Source organism: Lepidochelys olivacea, assembly GCF_965140295.1.
Source record: "Lepidochelys olivacea isolate rLepOli2 genome assembly, chromosome: 9".
Lineage (NCBI taxonomy): Eukaryota > Metazoa > Chordata > Testudines > Cheloniidae > Lepidochelys > Lepidochelys olivacea.
Window position 1 is genome coordinate 18,165,013 of NC_140419.1, and position 19,149 is coordinate 18,184,161.

General features: G+C 41.9%; 1 protein-coding gene across 1 annotated transcript; it reads right to left on the reverse strand.

The window, feature by feature from the left end:
- Nucleotides 1–1,581: 1,581 nt before the first annotated feature.
- LOC311525775 (acidic leucine-rich nuclear phosphoprotein 32 family member B-like) lies at nucleotides 1,582–10,569 on the reverse strand (the record flags this gene model as incomplete). The annotated part of the gene is made up of 5 exons (XM_084638114.1): nucleotides 1,582–1,712; nucleotides 4,027–4,224; nucleotides 5,667–5,809; nucleotides 6,185–6,303; nucleotides 10,476–10,569. The coding sequence occupies 5 exons, from the start codon at nucleotides 10,567–10,569 to the stop codon at nucleotides 1,601–1,603; spliced, it is 666 nt and encodes a 221-aa protein (XP_084494240.1). The 3' UTR covers nucleotides 1,582–1,600.
- Between the last annotated feature and the right edge of the window lie 8,580 nt (nucleotides 10,570–19,149).

The window sequence follows — 19,149 nt, forward strand, 5'->3', positions numbered from 1 at the left end:
CTGATATTTCTGTGTGGTATCACTATTTTAGGTTACTTACACAATTCTTGGGCTGAAGTGCCAAGCTCCCAGATGCTTTAAAACTTGCTCTGGAGTTCCTGGAAGCTCCCTGGGGTTGGATCATGACAAGAAAAATAAAAGTCCTACTTCTCTTTTCCTCTTCACAACCTCTCTTTAATTTTATGTTGTTAAATTCATAAATGTGCCTTAGGAACAGTTGTGTAACTTTTACCTGGATTTTCAGCCTGCTTATTATAATAAGAAGATTGGACCCCAATTGGGCAAGGTCGGGCTGGGCAAACTTTTTGGCCCGAGAGCCACATCTAAGTGGGGAAATTGCATGCAGGGCCTTAAATGTAGGGCTGGGGCAGGGGGTTGGGGTGCAGAACGGAGTGCGGGATGTAGGAGAGGATGCTATGTGCAGGAAGGGGCTCAGGGCAAGGGGTTGGGGCAGAGGAGAGGTGCGGGGTGTAAGCGGGGGCTCAGGGAAGGGGGTTAGGATGCGGGAGGGGGTGTGGAGTGCGGGAGGGGACTCAGGGCACTGGGTTGGGGTGCAGGAGGGGTGCAGGCTGCAGCGGGGGCTCAGGGCAGGAGGTTGGGGTACAGGAGGGGTGCGGGGTGGGGCAGGGAGATGGGGTGTGGGGTGTAGGAGGGGTTCAGGGTTCAGGGTTCAGGCAGCGCCATGCATCGGAACCCCCAAAACAATTTTCAACAGTCCGTTCAAAAGTTTGCTACCAAACCAAAGCCACGATGGCTGCATGTTATTATTTAAATAGACGTGTCTACAGTTCTGTTATTAACTATATCAAAGTTAAAGTCCTGTTCTACTCTGAAAAGTGGTTAGATTCAACTGGTAGCTTCTCACTCAGCAGATCTGCTCCCTGTGTATATGCAGAGTCAGAGTATATGTGTGAGTAGGCAAAAGAAGTTCTGGCTGCATTTTCACTCCTATTAACCATGCAGCACCACACAGAGGGAAAGTCCCAAATTCTGTTCCCTTTTTGTGTATTTTTAACAGAATTGCTGAAAAGTCTCACTGACCATAAGGAACTTTATATCTGAATTTGACCCATCTGTTCCATCTAGTCTGGCATCTATCCATGCATCAAAAGTGTTGAGTTCCCGGCAGCTCCCAAATATGAATTTAGGAGCCTAACTTTAGGCTCCTATTTTTGAAAATCTTGGCCCAGGACTTTACTGAAGTTAATGGAGTTACGCTGGTGTCAGTAAGAAGAGAGGACAAGGCTCAATAAGCCGAATTTAACTGCAATTTAAATGTAAATCACTGAAATGATAATAAGGAACATGACATATTTCTAGCATTCAGGACCAGATTTTCAAATTTTAGAAGTTTACAATACCATACGTATATTTGCATGCACGAGCTTAAGGACGTGTATGCAGATGTACGTACACGCATGTGTGCTTAACTTTTAAAATCTTTCCCTCAGTTTTCCGTCACTTGCACGTTCAACTGGATCAAATTCTCAAGAAGGACTCTACAGCTGTTTGATCAGAAAAAAAAAGTGTATGTACTGGATTTATTAGTTCTGGTAACTCTGGCAATTCCATTAGCTCCATTATGATACAAAATACAGTGCTACAGTATGGTGCATGTTTTTGAACGAAAACTGATCTCTGGAGGTGGACAATCCTCTGGCAGCTTTGGGACCCCATCCAGCATTCTCAAGTTTGGCAAATCGGAGAACACTCTATGGGAGAAATTAAAGAAAATAGTATTTTGAGGTATTTACTTGGGTAATTTTTAAGATCAAAAGTAAAGAGGGGCCAGAAGGAAACATTGTATCTGAACATACTAGAAATCTGGATTCAGACCCCAAACTGGGTTTGCCACTTGAGACCAGCTCTGACAAAGGATCTGAATGTTTACTGTGTTATACTGGTTTTAAGCCATGGAAGTCAGTGGAGTTATACAAGCGCAAAATACCTGTAGCAGAATAGAGAATCAGGCCCATTGTATAACATATCACAAAGGGGAGGGCTTTGTATCTTAGTCTAAGAATTAGGTTTGAAATTCCTAGGCACCTAGAAACTAAGTTCAAATTGCAAAGTGTTTGACTCAACTTTCATCCTGCTGTGATAGATAAACTCAGTTTTATGCATTTTATGCATGTGAGCTTCTTTCATTATAAGACAGTAAACACTTATGTCCTGTCTGGTCTATGGACCTGATCCCAAACCCTCTGATATCAATGCATCAGGCCTTCTGTGGACATTAAAGCTCCTGGTATATTATTTCAGACGAATAGAGTTTCTTCCTAGTATCTCTAATTTCTGCCATTAATGTCTGCTGCTCTCTTTGCCAGAGGTGACTGTATTCCAGTGGAAGGTGAAGCAATCCTGGCATGTATCTATTTTGGAACGTACTTTTCGACCTTTTGGCATGAGAAGCTCTAGTCTATATCAATGTAATAAGGCAGCATTATTAATTAAAGTTAAGTATTGACTTTTCCTCTCTTTTGGCAACTTTTGGATAAATCTTGTGAAAATGAATAAAGTTTCATGAGATTCCCACTGGCTCACTGTTAGATCTCAGATTTCAGGGTACAATAGAATATAATTCTTTTTATATATTTTTGAAAAACTTCACTTTAAAAAACACAATCATCATCATCATCTCCCAAAGAGGAACTCAAAGGGAAAAAGCCGACTGGAAACTCATCCAGGTTCATATCAAGGAGTCTCCTTTCCTTTCTCCCCTCAAGGGAGAGGGATTTTTGTACTCATGCTGGAGGGATTGGGTTCAGGCGGACAGGAAACCACATGGAGACTTAGGTTCCAGACAGCAAGCTAATAGATCCTGTGTCTGTAATGGGGACAACTGTCCCGCATTAGTTGTTCCCTATGAACATCCTGGCAGCACAGGTCTCTGAGGAACTCTGTAAGAAGGATATTGCAGAGACCGGCTAAAAACCACCTCCCAACTCACCTGCCATTTATTCCCGTGGAAGAGCTATCAGAGTCATAGAATCATAGAATCATAGAATATCAGGGTTGGAAGGGACCCCAGAAGGTCATCTAGTCCAACCCCCTGCTCGAAGCAGGACCAATTCCCAGTTAAATCATCCCAGCCAGGGCTTTGTCAAGCCTGATCTTAAAAACCTCTAAGGAAGGAGATTCTACCACCTCCCTAGGTAACGCATTCCAGTGTTTCACCACCCCCTTAGTGAAAAAGTTTTTCCTAATATCCAATCTAAACCTCCCCCACTGGGGAGTCCTTGGGAAGTGGGGAGAATGGATCACAGAGATGAATCTCCAGAGAGTGTAACTTACATCTTCTTCTGACTCTCCCCATCAGCATTTTACACCCACTCAGACTCCCCCGGATTTACTCCTTTAGACTCACCCCCACTTTCTATCATGTAGCTTTAATCACCTGCTGAATTTGGCCCACTGAGTCTGAGTGTGAGGGAGCCTAAGTCAGTGTAACTCAAACCATGTTGGGATGCAGAAGACTGGAGAGCATCAAGAAAAGCCACTAACAGGGAGGTGCAAGAACTTGTGCCACCTTTCAATTTAGCTTACATCTTCCAACATCTTCATCCAGCTTCTTGCCATGTAATTCAACTTAGACTCCCTAGTACAGTAGCAACATAATGAGAATTGGCTAAGGCAGTTTGAGTGAAAGGGAGTCTAGCTTACACCTACAAATTGCCTCTGAATTTGGCCCATGGATTTCAGTTTAGCTCATGAGCTTACATTCAAGAATTCATTCTTGCTTAGCTGCTGGATTACAGTGTTGTCCAAGCACTTTCTGAAAATTCCACATAGACTACAAATCCATAGGAAACTATTCCTCAGGTGGACAATAGTGACAACTGGCTCGAGTTTGCAAAACTTGTTGAACTATCCCGTGATGACAGGAGAATACAGCAAGAACAAAGCCTGTTTCCTTTACAATCCATGAAAGCTACCGTGTGTCAATTGTGTATTACATTTATGCTTTCATAGGAACAGGTATTTTCTCACTGTACATGTTTTTACTGACAATAATGTAGGACTTACAGCTGCCTGTAGTTTTCTTTAAACTCACAGGGGTTCCTCTTGAGTATAAGGGATTCGAGTGGAGTAGATCTCAAGTCTGATATCCCACTTAGTGTCTCAATGTTGTTATCAGCCAGTGACAAGTGACGAATCTGAGGTATCTTTGGCAGCTGTTTCAAGGATGTAAAATGATTTTTACTGACATTTAATTCTTTGCATCTGTAAAGTACAAAAATGTATGCCATCATTTATCACATATACAGAAGAATATACATCCTTAATTATTGTGAAAAAATATACAGTGTACACACCTGGGGCCAGATCCTCAGCTGGTGTAAATCAGCCTAGCTTTATTGACTTAAAGAGAAATATGCCATTTTACACTGGCTTTAGACCTGGTACATACTTGTTAACTCATTAGAATTAATTTTAGGAGAATCTGAACAGATTGTAGTAGGGTGGTGATCATGTCCCATGCAATATTACCAGTTTAAATGCAGTCTAGGTCAGTGACCAAAAGGTATTACCATCCAATGTGGAGGTTCAGTGGCCAACATGAACTCACTTTGGTGATCTCAGATCAGTTTCCAGAGGACAATTGTCCACATCATAAAAACCACAGCAGCTACAGCTGGCTCTTGCTGGGTCATATTCAGTGGAGATGTATAAGGTGGTGTGATTTGGACCTCAGTATGCTAATTTAGACTCCCTTACAGTCAGAAAGGAAAGGCAGAATGTGGGCTATTTTAACATACACCTTTTGATACCTTCTTCTGACAACTCAGTGTGTAAATCACACCAGCTTAGACTACCTTACAAGTAGGTAGAGTGGTTGTAAGTAGGACTAACTAAGGGAATATGACAAAGTTAGCATAAAGTCTAATTTACACCACTGTACACATCCTCTCTGAATGCAGCCTCAGATCCTACTTTGTTATTAAAGAGAGAGACATGCAGATTGAGATAACTTCTCACCCCTTGTTTGTGCCCTTCTCTGTTAGGGCTGAGGAACACCAAGCAAAGTGTGAGAAAGCTTACAGCCTCTACTTTTACCTGTTCTGTGGATAACAGAGTTAATCTTTCAGGGGCCTGATTCTGATCTCACACAATTTTACACTGATATAACTCTATTGGGCAATGGTGGTTTTTTTGCCTCAACAAGGGCTGCAAGACCAGGGCCTGAAAATTTAGCTTTACAGCTTTCTTTTACATTTTTGGATATCTGGACCATTATTTCCCACTCTAACTATTAACACAACCACAGCTTTCCATATATCTGACCATAGGAAATAACTGTAATGGAAACTCGTGGCTTCTCTCCTTGAGTCAGGTACCATCATCTTTATGTACATTTCCTTCTACTCATCTGATACAACAACTTTTCCTCCTAGCAGAGGATATCATTGACTTTGATGAAACTTCTCATGGAGCTATGGTCTTCTCAGTACGAACAAGGGTGGCAGAATCTGACCCAGAATAGCTTTCAATTCTCTTGTATATCATGAATTTAGACTAATTGGATTTTTCAATAGAATTACATGCACATATTATGCCTTGTTAATCACTAAAGGCCTGATTCTGCTCCCATTGAATTCAATGGCAAAACTCCTTTTGATTTCTATGGTACTAGATAGGACCTGGCAACAGGATTTTTCATCTACCTTGGCAACCTTATGGCACTTAGGTCTGTCAAAGAATTGTCCACCAACCAAAGCCTTTCCACGCGAATTAATCTCCGGAGAATCCTGTTAAAGTTTTCTAGCTGGTAAAGGTCGCCCAAGTCCTGAAATGAAAGGTTCAAATTCTGGGGATGGGAAAAAATGCAAAGAAAATTCTTTAGCTTATTTTTTTCTTTTAAAGTTTAGTTATTAAAATCCTTTGCAACAACAGGGTCTGTTACAATTTGAGTCTATTTTAGTATGCTAGAGTTATACCTAATTTAAAACATGGTGCCAAATTTGGCCTAGAACAATAGAAATATGTTGCTAAATTTGTTCGGTCCACCTACCATGCAAGAGGTGGACAGAACTGAAGTTTTGTCATATGAATAACAAATTACTGGAGGGTAGCTGTTGCCCTTAAATTGTTGGCCCAGTTATTTGTTTGGCTCGTTGGTTATACAGTGCAACATACTCTTATAGAGCAATAGCAATAACAATAATTAATAGTAAGATCTTACTGCACAGTTTTCCCAGTTTTCTTGCAGCTTCTGTTGCCATTTCTCTTTTTCTGTTACTTGTTTTCTTGCTTGCAAGACATCATCTTCTCCTCTGAAAAATAGCTCTTCTTCTGAAGGCCCTGTTCAGAAGTAAATATATTTTCAATAGCTGATGTGATATGGTGGCTGCAGTTAGTTACTTTTTAAGAGAATATATGTAGTTGGGAAGATATTTGAGTTGAAATAATATACACAGTATTATACCAAAGTAGGTTCGCAGACTCCTGAGTGGTAAATTAGTTTGGAGATTTTCACTATATTGTGGGTGCTAATTCAACTCTTTACATTCAATTTACAGTCACTGTGAGTTGGTGGCTTGTTATTAAATGAGATTTCCTGTTCAGTTCAATGCTGAATAAAAGCTTTTATTTAGGTGCCTCACTTAAGACCCCGACCCAGATTTGAAAATGCTGGCATGTGTGTGTGCGTGTGTGTTTATTCATATAATATAAATATAAGTAAGATAATGCCCCACTGAATTGTTTTTCCATTTAGGTCCCAATCCTGTAAACACTTACCTAATTTTAAACAAATTGCCTAATTTCATACTCTGAAGTAGTCCCATTTATTTCAGTGAGGCCACTCATGGTTAAAATTAAGCATGTGTGTTTCCATTTTCAGGATTGGGGTTTTACTCTCTGTCATCTATTATCTCCAAGCATTAATGTTGAAAATATAGAATCTACAGTTTTGACTTTCATTCCTGCTTTTTAACTCTAAATCTTACACCGCTATTGTCTGAATGATTAAAAAAAATGAAATTTCTGCAATGTAGAGGTGAAATCAATGGCAAAACTCCCATTAAGTTCAGAAAGGCCAGGATTTCATCCTGGTATTTAATTCTGTACAGGATAAAATACTTAGGATTTAAAATGAATATGTCTTTTTTTTTCCAAAGGAACAAATTTTCATCTTCACCTTCTCTCACTCGGGGGCAACGAATCTGATTTCCTGGAACATCATGTTCTTTTAACTCGTGCCAAGTGAGATACTTGAAGGAATCTGAGGGAAGCTTAATGGAAGGATGTAAAATAAAAGAAACAAAGAATTAATTAATGGTCTTGGACACTGGGCAATATCTTCACATTTATACAAAATCCTGTGGCATTATTCCAGGAGAAAAAATAGACACAGAATCTTACGAAAGAACAGCCATTCTGGGTCAGACCAATGGTTCATCTAGCCCAGTAATCTGTCTTTGCCAGATGTTTCAGAGTGAATGAACAGAACAGGACACTTTCTAGTGATCCATCCCTTGTCGTTTAGTCCCAGCTCCTGCCACTTGGAGGTTTAGGGACACCTGGAGCCGGGGGTTGCATCTCCGACGGTCTTGGCTAACAGTTATTGATGGACCTATCCTGAATGGACTTATCTGATTATTTTTTGAACCCAGTTATAATTTTGGCCTTCACAACAGTCCATGGCAATGAGTTCCACAGGTTGACCGTGCACGGTGTGAAAAAGCATGTCCTTTTGTTTGTTTTAAACCTGCTGCCTATTAATTTCTTCAGGGGCCCCCTAGTTCTTGTGTTATGTGAAGGGGTAAATAACATGTTCTTCATACCAGTCATGATTTTATAGACCTCTGTCATATCCCTCCATAGTTGTCTCTTTTCTAAACTGAACAGTCCCAGTCTTTTTACTCTCTCCTCAAATGGAAGCTGCACCAGACCCATAATCATTTTGTTGCCCTCTCTGTACTTTCTGCAGTTCTAATATATCTTTCTAATATATTCTAGGTGAATGTTTACAGATGAGTTGTGTTACCTTAACAATGACTTGTTAAATGCTTCATGAAAGTCAGTTATGAAATGGCACATGAATGAGAAGAGAGTATATATATTTAAAAAACAAAATCTGGTTTAGGACACTAGATGGAAGCACAGAAAACCTGCAGCCAGAGTCAGAAATGGAGGCTGGAGCAGAAGCTGTCCGCCACATTTTGTCTTCCCCCCAAAAACTGCTCTATGGGCACTCCCGACCAGCAGTCGCAGTGAGGAATTTCAGGGCAAGCCTCAGAGTCAAATCCGGTCTTCATAGCTATACCAGTCCATTCTTGGCCCAGTAATTGCACCTATGCACAGCCCCACATGTGGATGACTCCTGTATGCTGGGCTAGATACAGAACTACCTGCAATAAGATCTTTTGTAGCATATGGAGTATGCTTTTGTAGCATGTATGTGTACCCATTTGCAGATAGTTTATAGTACTTTCCCTACACTGGCCAAAATTTGGCCCATCATATCCTATCTGGAGGCTAAATGGGGGCATAACACATCCATTAACATGTTGCAGAAAGAGAGTCCAGCCATAAAGTTACTTTCCGTCTGTGTTTTTTTCTATAAACTCATAACCAGACTGATAAACAAAACACTTACTGGTGAAGATATCCCTGAATCAGCTCTCTGCTGGAGTATTCCTCTGTGTCTTGATAAAACTGGCAAAGTAGTATCTGTATCACTTAGAGCAGAACAGTGAGAGGAATAGGATTTACAGAACCTATGGCTGCTTGTATTCAGACCTGAGGAGCTAAAGAGAGAACATTTTAAACCATTCATATGCTCCTGATCTGGTGAATGCGATGCAGGCTGTTTTGTGGACAAGGAAAAAGCAAGATTCCTCTTTAATGCATGTTAACTAGGTCACAAAATGTAAATAAAACCTCGTATGTGACAAGATTGTGCCAACATGATCCTCTGGGATATGCAGGGTGTGACTTCAATAGGACTGCTCACCTGAATAGAATCATAGAATCATAGAATATCAGGGTTGGAAGGGACCTCAGGAGGTCATCTAGTCCAACCCCCTGCTCAAAGCAGGGCCGATCCCCAATTAAATCATCCCAGCCAGGGCTTTGTCAAGCCTGACCTTAAAAACTTCTAAGGAAGGAGATTCCACCACCTCCCTAGGCAATGCATTCCAGTGTTTCACCACCCTCCTAGTGAAAAAGTTTTTCCTAATATCCAACCTAAACGTCCCCCACTGCAACTTGAGACCATTACTCCTTGTCCTGTCCTCTTCCACCACTGAGAATAGTCTAGAACCATCCTCTCTGGAACTACCTCTCAGGTAGTTGAAAGCAGCTATCAAATCCTCCCCAAATACAGTTACTCATGTATAGATGTTTGCAGGATGGGGCCCTAACATTGTAAGGACAGGTCTTGTCGTATCAGCACTTTGAAAGCCAAACTCACAATTGAAATCAATGGGACCTTGCCTTGTGCTTGTTAATCAATAGCATGATATGGCCTACAGAGATTAGCTGTATTTGGGGATACACTATACAGTTTGTGTGAAAAACACCCTACCGTTGTGTTCTGAATCTTCTCCTTTTTTCTCCTAGCAGTAATTTTTAACAATGCATTAAGGTTCCAGGGAAGAACTTAACTTTGTGTGTAACTTCAAGCACATGTATAGTCCAAATGAATTCCCGTACTTATGTGTTTTGCTAGACCAGGGCCCAAGAGAATTTTGAAAGGTACATTTTATTTAACAAAAATGGCATAATTACTCCAATTGTGCTTCAAAGAAAGTGAACATCTCTCAAGCCCGGGGCTGCAATTTAGAAATCTACCATGGAACTCTTGAGAAAAATCATTTTAATTTAGTAACTGTGTGGATACAGCATAATAATTTGCCTGTTACTCTACAAACTCTTCGAACTGTCAAGAAATATCATTAAAATGATTACACAAGGGATCAGAAGTGGAAAATAAAAAGCAGCTTTAAAAGACTCTAGTGGGGATGGTAATGAAAGTTTCATGGTGAGCAAGCGTGTAAAAGACAAATTAAGTAAAACATGGAATAAAATCAAGGTTACATACCTATTTGAAAATAATCATGAATAGATTTACTACTTGCCTAAGATTTTGTTTTGCCTTTTTGAAGTATCATCAAAAATACACACAACATCTTGTCTGATTTTTATCTGGAAGCTCATAATGTTAACTGGTAAACGACAGAATAGAAATATCATTTATAACAGCTCCTCTTATCTTTCTCATTTTGTCTTATTTTTGAGATTGAAAGAACAATAAAAAAAAATCCAGTCATGGGTGACTTGACTCAGAGCTGTGTGGTGTGTAGCATTTCTGAAAACAAGCTTATTTTTTTTAGATGCTTTAAAACGCTCTCTGTCTTTAGGCAAGCAGAAAGGAAAATGTTGGCCTATTTTTATACATGTATAGTGTTAAAAATCAGTAGAAGAGCCATGTAGTAGTCCCATGAAGAGAAGATGGAGTGATTATTTACATTTGGACAGCATGTGTTGGGGACTACTGACTAGACCGTCTGAAATGGTGTTTATATTGCTGCTTCGTAGAGGTCTGATGCCCTCTTGATTCATTGCAGGTTAAATAAAGTGGTATGAGGAAGTGAGATATATAGAAATGGTTTCATAGTTATCGATAGCATCTTCTCCATACTTGTTTGAAAATGTGAATTTATGTTGTAAATGTTAAGGATAAACTTCTATATAATATAAATGATTATATTTTTGGTTCATGTATGTGCTCATACACAAAATGTGACTTTGAAATAAGTCTTTGCTCTTACGTTTTCATTTTGTTTTTGTTTGTTTTTTATATAAATTTAGTTCAGCCAGGTGTGGCCCCGCCCATGCTCCGCCCCCCAGACTCCCTCCTGCCAGTTCCCCTGTCCCTGTGCGGTGGCTCCATTCTGCCATGCTGCCAGCCTGGCACTCTGGGGCTGGGGCTGTGCCACCGACACTCTGGGGATGGGGGGGATGGGGCCATGCTGCCTGCCCTCCCGGTGCTCTGGGGCTGGGGCAGTGCTGCTCGCCCTCCAAGAGCTCCGGGCTGGGGAGGCTGCAGCCGCACTGTCTGTCCTCCAGGCGCTCCAGGGCTAGAGGCACTCGCCTGGGGTTTCAGAGTAACAGCCGTGTTAGTCTGTATTCGCAAAAAGAAAAGGAGTACTAGTGGCACCTTAGAGATTAACCAATTTATTTGAGCATAAGCTTTCGTGAGCTACAGCTCACTTCATCGGATGCCTGGGGTGGGGGCTGGCGGCTGCAGTGGGCTGGGGGGGGGGGAGCCTCTGGGCTCCAGTGCGGGAGGCGTGGAAGGGACAGGGCCTTGGGCAGAAGGGGTGGAGCTGAGGGCTAGCCTCCCCCAGCCGGCAGTTCATGCAGCATCCATGCTGAAGATCTACCTCTAACTTTGGACTTTCTGCAGTCAGCATGATTGCTGCAGCAGAATCCTCTCCAATTTACTATTAAAGTCTTCTCCTACTGCATAAATGGGTATTGAATAAGCACTCAGAATTCTAGAAACGATAACTGAAAGGAGAAATTCAGAACGTCAGGTGGGCTGCAAAAGGAGCAACAGACAGGATGGAGCTTTGGACTCTGCACTGTTTGATTTCAGTATGTTTCAGCTAGACATCTAGCATTATTGTAACACAGATTTTGCTCAGGAAAAAGAACCATAGGGTTAGAAGGGACCACCAGGGTCACCTCCTCTAAACCCCTGCCAAGATACAGGATTTGTTGTGTCTAAACCATCCAAGACAGGTGGCTGTTCAGCCTCCTTTTGAAAACCTCTAGTGAAAGAGCTTCCACAACCTCCCAAGGCAGTCTGCTCCATTGTCCTCCTGTTCTCACAGTTAGGAAGTTTTTTCCTGAGATTTAATCTAAATCTTCTGTGCTGTAGTTTGAACCCATTGCCTCTTGTCCTGCCCAGTGTTCTCTCTCTCTCTCTCTTTTTTTAACTACTGCCTTTTAAAGTTGGTCTAAAGGAAATTACAATGACTGAGGCAGGATGCAATTCAAAACAATTACCGCTTCCAATGTATGAAACTACCAAAACTCTCTGCCTTGATTGCAAGGCCCTTTGGCTGGATATGAATCTCCAGTGACACCTCCGGGAGCAGCACTCTAGATTATGTCAACCATTAAGGGAAAAAAGTGAGATTTATGCTGTCTGTCCTGGCTGAGTCATTTCCCCTCACTTTGCCAGCAGTGAGAAACTGGTTATCATAAATCACAGATCTAAATCCTTACGAGAGAGGAATTAATTTCACTAATGCTCTAATGGAAACCCACTGTGGCTATAACCCTGCTGCATTCTCTCTCTTCTCAGTGGTGATCTATAATATCTTTTAAGCAAGCAGCATTGCCTGTATTTTAGAAATCCTATGAAAGAAAGTTGAGAGAGAAACTCAAAATTGTCAAGTGAAAAACATATAATTGCACATATCTTTTGCACGTATAGCCTTCGATTCTTTTAGCTGGGCATCAACTGAGTCTCTAATGGCATGAGCGTAGTTGTGTACCTGATATTAAATCCGTGAACACAATTTCAGAATCTGACCCAATAAGCAAAAAAAAGTGGCTTAGATGTTGATTTAAAGGGTTAAATATGGTTTGAATCAGTTAGAGCTTTGATCCCATGGGTGGTTTCCCTATGTTTTTTTTCTTTCTTTCTTATGCTATACATATAAAATAGCTGACAGGTTTCAGAGTAGTAGCCGTGTTAGTCTGTATCAGCAAAAAGAACAAGGAGTACGTACTTGTGGCACCTTACAGACTAACCAATTTATTTGAGCATAAGCTTTCGTGGGCTAAAACCCACTTCATCGGATGCTGCTTAATTTAAATAAAAAAACATGCTGACAAATTCTGCTCTTTGTTACACCATTGTAAATCCAGAGTGACTTAAGAGTGACTACATGCTTTGACTGGCATTATCTACCCGGATATAAGAGAGAGCAGAATGATCTTACGATTTAGCTCGTGCAGCCTTGATTGAAGAATTGTGGATTTTATTTTTTAGTGGTGGTGGTGGTAGTAGGGAATAAAACGGAAATATTTGACGTTGCAAACCGGAAGCTGTGCACATACCACAGCTACTGCACCTTTCATAGTATTTTACCTACGCTCCAAACAATGGCTGTGATTCAGTGAGGTACTGAATCATGCCAGGGAACAGATGGCGTAGTCCCGCGGACTTCCCTGACAGCACCTCCCAGACTCAGAACCTTGCAAGATCGGAATGCCCAATGTCAATGGCATAATCGGTGAAATCGAGCTACTCCCATTCTCATTGAAACCAACGGCAAAATTTCCATAGACACTGGGAACAGAATGGGGTATATTTTCCAAGTGGAGTGCAGGACTTCATATGTCTGACTCAACTGACTTTAAAGATCGAAAACATTAAACCCTCATGCAATGCTTTGAAAAGCTATCCCTGTGTTATCTCTGAAGATGGCAGTGAAGATGTTTGGGATGGAAACTTTTCCTATGCAGTATTTGCAATGTTTGACAAGGTCAAAAGCAGTGTTTCAAAACACATCCCCTGACACTGCTGTAAGTCTTCTAATGAAAATGGAAAAGTTCCAGGCTTTGCAATTCCAATTCTGTGTTCTGGTTCATGAGAGAGACAGCACCGAACGCACAGCACAAAAGGAGTGGGAGCAAAGGTGCCTTTATGCCATTCCTTGCATTGCCTCTGGGCTGTTGTTCTGGGGGCTGGAGTGTCTCTGACTATAAGTTACAGTAGCCGTGGGGTCTGGTCTAACTTATAGCAGCTACCTGTGGACTGCTCTGCAGATCAGAATAGCCATAGTGCTTTAAACTACAATTATTCCCCCATCACTCCAAAATGCTCCCTCAGGCCTGAAGTCCTGTCCGCAGCACACCCTTACACTGGGGGATGGAAAGCATGGGCAATGGGTGAACCAATGGCTCATGGAGGTTAGCCCCCAGCCCGGCCCACCCCTTCTGCCTGAGTCACCACCCCTCCTGCCCCTTTCCTCCCTGAAGCCCAGAGCGCCTCCCCCACCTCGTGGCCACCAGCCTCACCCCCCAGCCCCAGGTCACCTGAGTGCCTCTAGCCCCAGAGTGCCTGGCAGGTGGCACATGGCCCATCCTTTCCCCCAGCCCTGGAGTGCTGGGCAGTTCAGCCCCAGTGCCGGGGGCCCCCCAGCGGTGGGCGGTCTCAGCCACCCTATCCCTAGCCGGCTTCAGCAGCCTGCCTGGGCTGGGGCTAACTAGCAGCAGGAGGGTGCCTAGGGGGGGATCATGGGCAGGGCCACGTGGGGACTGTTTGGGGGGGCACAGCCTTCTCCCAGCCTATTAGATGTGCTGCCCATGGTGGGACGGGGGAGAGGACAATAGTGAAGTGGTGTTTATATTGCCCCTATGCAACTCCTATATTAAGAGAATTTCCCTGAGGCCACTGGGGCCCCTTTACAGGCCTTGCATGCTGCTGGAACAGCATTAAGGAGCATCAAGAGCCCTCCACATTTCCATCCTGTTCCTGCTGGCTTCATTGGGAACATGATCTGGCCCATATTTAACATCTCAGTGCTCCAGAGTTATTGTAATGGTGATACAAGGCCACTCCGAAAATACTGATGAATTTCAACAGAAATACTCATTTTAATTGAGTTTTTAGCATCATCGTTAGAAGAAAAATAAACAAAATAAGAATGTTAAACCCCAAAAGGAAAACAGCATAGGTCAAATTTTTAGCCAGTTTCTAGTTGCCACTTTTTGCAAGTGAATAGCAAGATATTTGGTCATTTCCCTCCCCAAACTGCTCCTACAAATAGCAGTTTGTATGCACAAAATGGGAGCTCAGTCACTTTGCTGGATCAGTCAGTTGCACATGCCAAAGCAAATATGCAAAAATGAACTTAAGGTGAACAAATCTAACTTAAACATGTTGTGTAAAAGCCAGGAAATTCAGAATTTAGATTAACCCTCATTCTTCAGTTCACTGCACTGTGCCTAAGTATCGGAACAGGTGAGTGCAGTACAGGTAAGATCAAGCATTATTCTTAGAACTGTCTAAACCCTAGGCACACTGGGGTGACTGACTGAGACTTCCTGTTTATTTTCTTGAATGGGTTTCATGAGACCCTCAGCAATATTTTGATGTAATGCTTTTGAAAATAATTTGGTAACATATACACCCGTACTTTATTGTTACAATGCATCACTACCCTTAACTGTGCCGTAAATTATCTTGCTTTCTGTAAAATAAAACTACTCTGCAAAAGTAATGTAATTAACATAATTAGCCATGACAGACACAACGAGCCGTTACTGGTATATTTATTATTCAAATTCCATGCAGCTTTCCATGAACTTAACTGCAAATTTAGTATCTTAATCAATGAGACTTTTGTGTTTATCATAAATAATCCATTTATATCACTGTATGTCTTGCAGTAATTAAATGACAAGAAAAAGAGACATTTCTTGATTGCTTCTATTGAATAACAGACACTATCAGCAATTCAGGCACAGTAACTGTATGTTTTAAAAAGATATTCAATCTTGTAACACTATCTTGTTTATTCAAAGTGTGTCAAGCCAACAGTACAAAGACTAATGTTACTTTTCCTCTTTCATTCCTCCTACCTTTTGGACATGTCTTGCTATTGCATAAACTTCTCACAACTTGCATAAAGCTATTTGTCCTCAGTAAAATAATTTCTTCCCATCTTCCCCCCAGTGGGGCTGTATTTTGCATCCTTTGGAAAGTTGTAGCCCTGTTCAGAGTCTTGGATGGAACTCCATAATCACTGTTGCCACGGAAACAAGCTGTCACCTCGCAACACACAGTCATGTCAGGAGCTATTGTTACCAATCTCTTATGCACATCAATCGAATTCCTGTGCTGCTCTAGCGGGTAACAATGAACCCTTTTTCCAAGAGTTGTCTGGGGAGTGAGCTGACTGAAGATAGGTTGGTGATACATGTATCAAGATATGTGATCATTCTAATGGATCTCTGAAGAGCTCGCTTGTCTTCACTTCTAGAATTTCTTGAATTGCATTCATATTTTGCCAATTTGAATTTTCATTTGGCCTTACTTAGTGTGTCACCTTTGCAAAAATTCAGTGTGTGGTATCCAGTTATTGAAAAACCCTAACTATAATAATTAAAAATAATACTTTGAATGGAAAGTTATGTTGCTGTTCAAAGAATTTTTATTTTGTTTGGTGTAGGCACCTCTCTTCAATGCGATTTAACATCCTGGCCTCATGTAAGACTGTCAACCATCATATACTCAAATCTTCCCGGGCCCTCTTGTTTCTGAGTATGAATGCAAATAGACATTCTTTGGTGGAAAATGACAGCAGCCAGTGTTGAGTCTGTTTATGTATGGTATTTCCCTTATAGAAAATTCAACAGCCAGTCCAATAAACCCATCCTTATTCAGACCCAAAGAATCACTTAAATTGATGGGATTGTAATGAGCCATCAAGGGCGATATCCTATGGACTCGATCCAATGTCCATTGAAGTCAATGGAAGATTTTCCATTGATGATAGTTGGTGTGGGATCAGGCCCTGTCTCTAAATGGAGTGTTTGATTAAACAGAAGATGATAGCTGTCACAGGGTGGCTGTCCCCCTGTGGTTGAAATAGGTTTGGTTCCCCTGTGCCAGGGAAAATGCCCCCAGTTGAGCCAGTTAAGGGGGCAGGACTGCACATGGGTCGGGGGAGTTCAGTGAGGACAGAGCTGGAAGGGGAACTGCAGAGTGAAACTGCAGGGAGAGAGGGGCTCCTGAAGTGGTCCCTGAAAAAGGGAGTTGGGGCTGGGAAAGAAGACCAAGCTGAAAGTTTAATTGTCCATTGGGAGAAGGCAAAGAAGGCAGGCCAGGCCTTGAACCTTCTCTAGCTGCCCAGACAGCAGGAAGGGACAGTACCTCAGGGAGGAGGGGCTGTGCCCAGCTCAAGGTTGGATGGAAGATTTTTATTTTTTGGTGGGGAGGGGTTTACTTTTGGGGATTTTGTGTCAATAAAGAAACCAGACCCCAACCCCAGAAGACGGGGAAAACAAAGGCAGGGCATTGCAGAGGCATCCCTGACTATGAGGGGGCACTATAATGTTATAGTAACACACGGGCAGATCATGCCCTTTTGATCTGTGTGTGGATTGCCTCCTCCAACACATGGAAAGGAGACAATCAGCCGCCTCTGCAGCAGCATCCTTCCTCTTCCCTTGGGCTCTCCATGGGTCCTGGGATTCATGCTGAGGAGAAAGAAATGGGTGGTTCAAGCCCAGTATTGGGGGAAACATTTATAATCCCCCGTGTCCAGGGGAAAATCCACTGGAAATGTGATACAGCCACTGACTACTACATTTCAGCCTCCTCATGCAGCCCCCTTCCACAGGAGAAATCCTTCCCTTGTACTTCGGATCCTATCTTTCCCCACTCATCCTAGTCATTCTAAAGACCTTCAGACCTTGGTGGTGTGCCTCACAGTGTCTGATAAGAAGATAGATTTCTGCATCTGTGCAGAGACCCATTGAACTCCAAATAAGTGCTGGGGTCTGCACCAGTGCAGAATGGGAGCCTAAAGCCAGCCTTAAAATTTCAGCAGCTGTGTATCAATTTACAAATATTCATGAATTCTTCACTCAGTTCTAAAAGCATATGGGAAATAATAATAATCATCAATTATCTTGTTTTTAGAATATTGTACAGTTAATCTCATATGCTGTCAAGGTTCCTTCCCCACTCTGAACTCTAGGGTACAGATGTGGGGACCTGCATGAAAGACCCCCTAAGCCTATTCTTACCAGCTTAGGTTAAAAACTTCCTCAAGGTACAAACTTTGCCTTGTCCTTGAACCCTATGCTGCCACCACCAAGTGTGTTAACCAAAGAACAGGGAAAGAGCCCACTTGGAGACGCCTTCCCCCCAAAATATCCCCCCAAGCCCCATACCCCCTTTCCTGGGGAAGGCTTGATAAAAACCCTCACCATTTTGCATAGGTGAACACAGACCCAAACCCTTGGATCTCAAGGGCAATGAAAAAGCAATCAGGATCTCAAAAGAAGAATTTTAATTAAAGAAAAAGTAAAAGAATCACCTCTGTAAAATCAGGATGGTAAATACCTTACAGGGTAATCAGATTCAAAACATAGAGAAGCCCTCTAGGCAAAACCTTGAGTTACAAAAACACACAAAAACAGGAATATACATTCCATTCAGCACAGCTTATTTACCAGCCATTTAAACAAAAGGAAATCTAATGCATTTCTAGCTAGATTACTTACTAATTTAACAGAAGTTCTGAAGAGCATTCCTGACCTGGTCCCAGCAAAAGCATCAGACATACAGCCCCTTTGTTTTCCGACCCCTCCAGCTGTGAAAGTAACTTGTCTCCTCATTGGTCATTTTGGTCAGGTGCCAGTGAGGTTATCCTAGCTTCTTAACCCTTTACAGGTGAAAGGGTTTTGCCTCTGACCAGGAGGGATTTTATAGTTCTGTATACAGAAAGGTGGTTACCCTTCCCTTTATATTTAGGACATGTGCGAATTCATGGATATTATGGGATGAGTTCTACTAATGAACACTCAGGTCAGAAGAAAACTGAGTTTGCCACAGGACAGAGAGTGCAGGGGTCATTATAGCTGCTGCAGTACACAAAATTTTCTATACCTTGATCACACCCTAGGAAGTGACCTTTACTATGCCTACAACCCCCACCCCCCAATGTGTTTCTAAATGAAATAAGTCAGTAGGTGGTTGCTTTTTCTCTTTTAGTTTTTCCTCCAAATAAAATGAAAGGCATTAGTTTACATCATGGGCTAATGGGTTGCAGATTTTTTATGGAAAAATTATTTCTCACAAAGGGTATGAAAAATTATCTAAAGTGCCATTTCAATGCAATGACATTTCAGGTGGTGTCAGCATTTCCATTATAAATACTAATATTCAGAGGCGTATAACCAGGCCATAAAAATTTGCTCCTGCTTGAAGTTCAGCAACTTACAGCATGTCTGCCAGGTAGAAAGAACTTCTGTCATTTTGTTAAATATTGAAAAATTATTTTATTTCTGAGATATATAGGTGAAGCAAATATAAGGCATGGACCCTTCTCACGTGCTTCTTAAATGTGCATTTGACTTATGTTACTTGGCATGTAATGCAAACTCAGC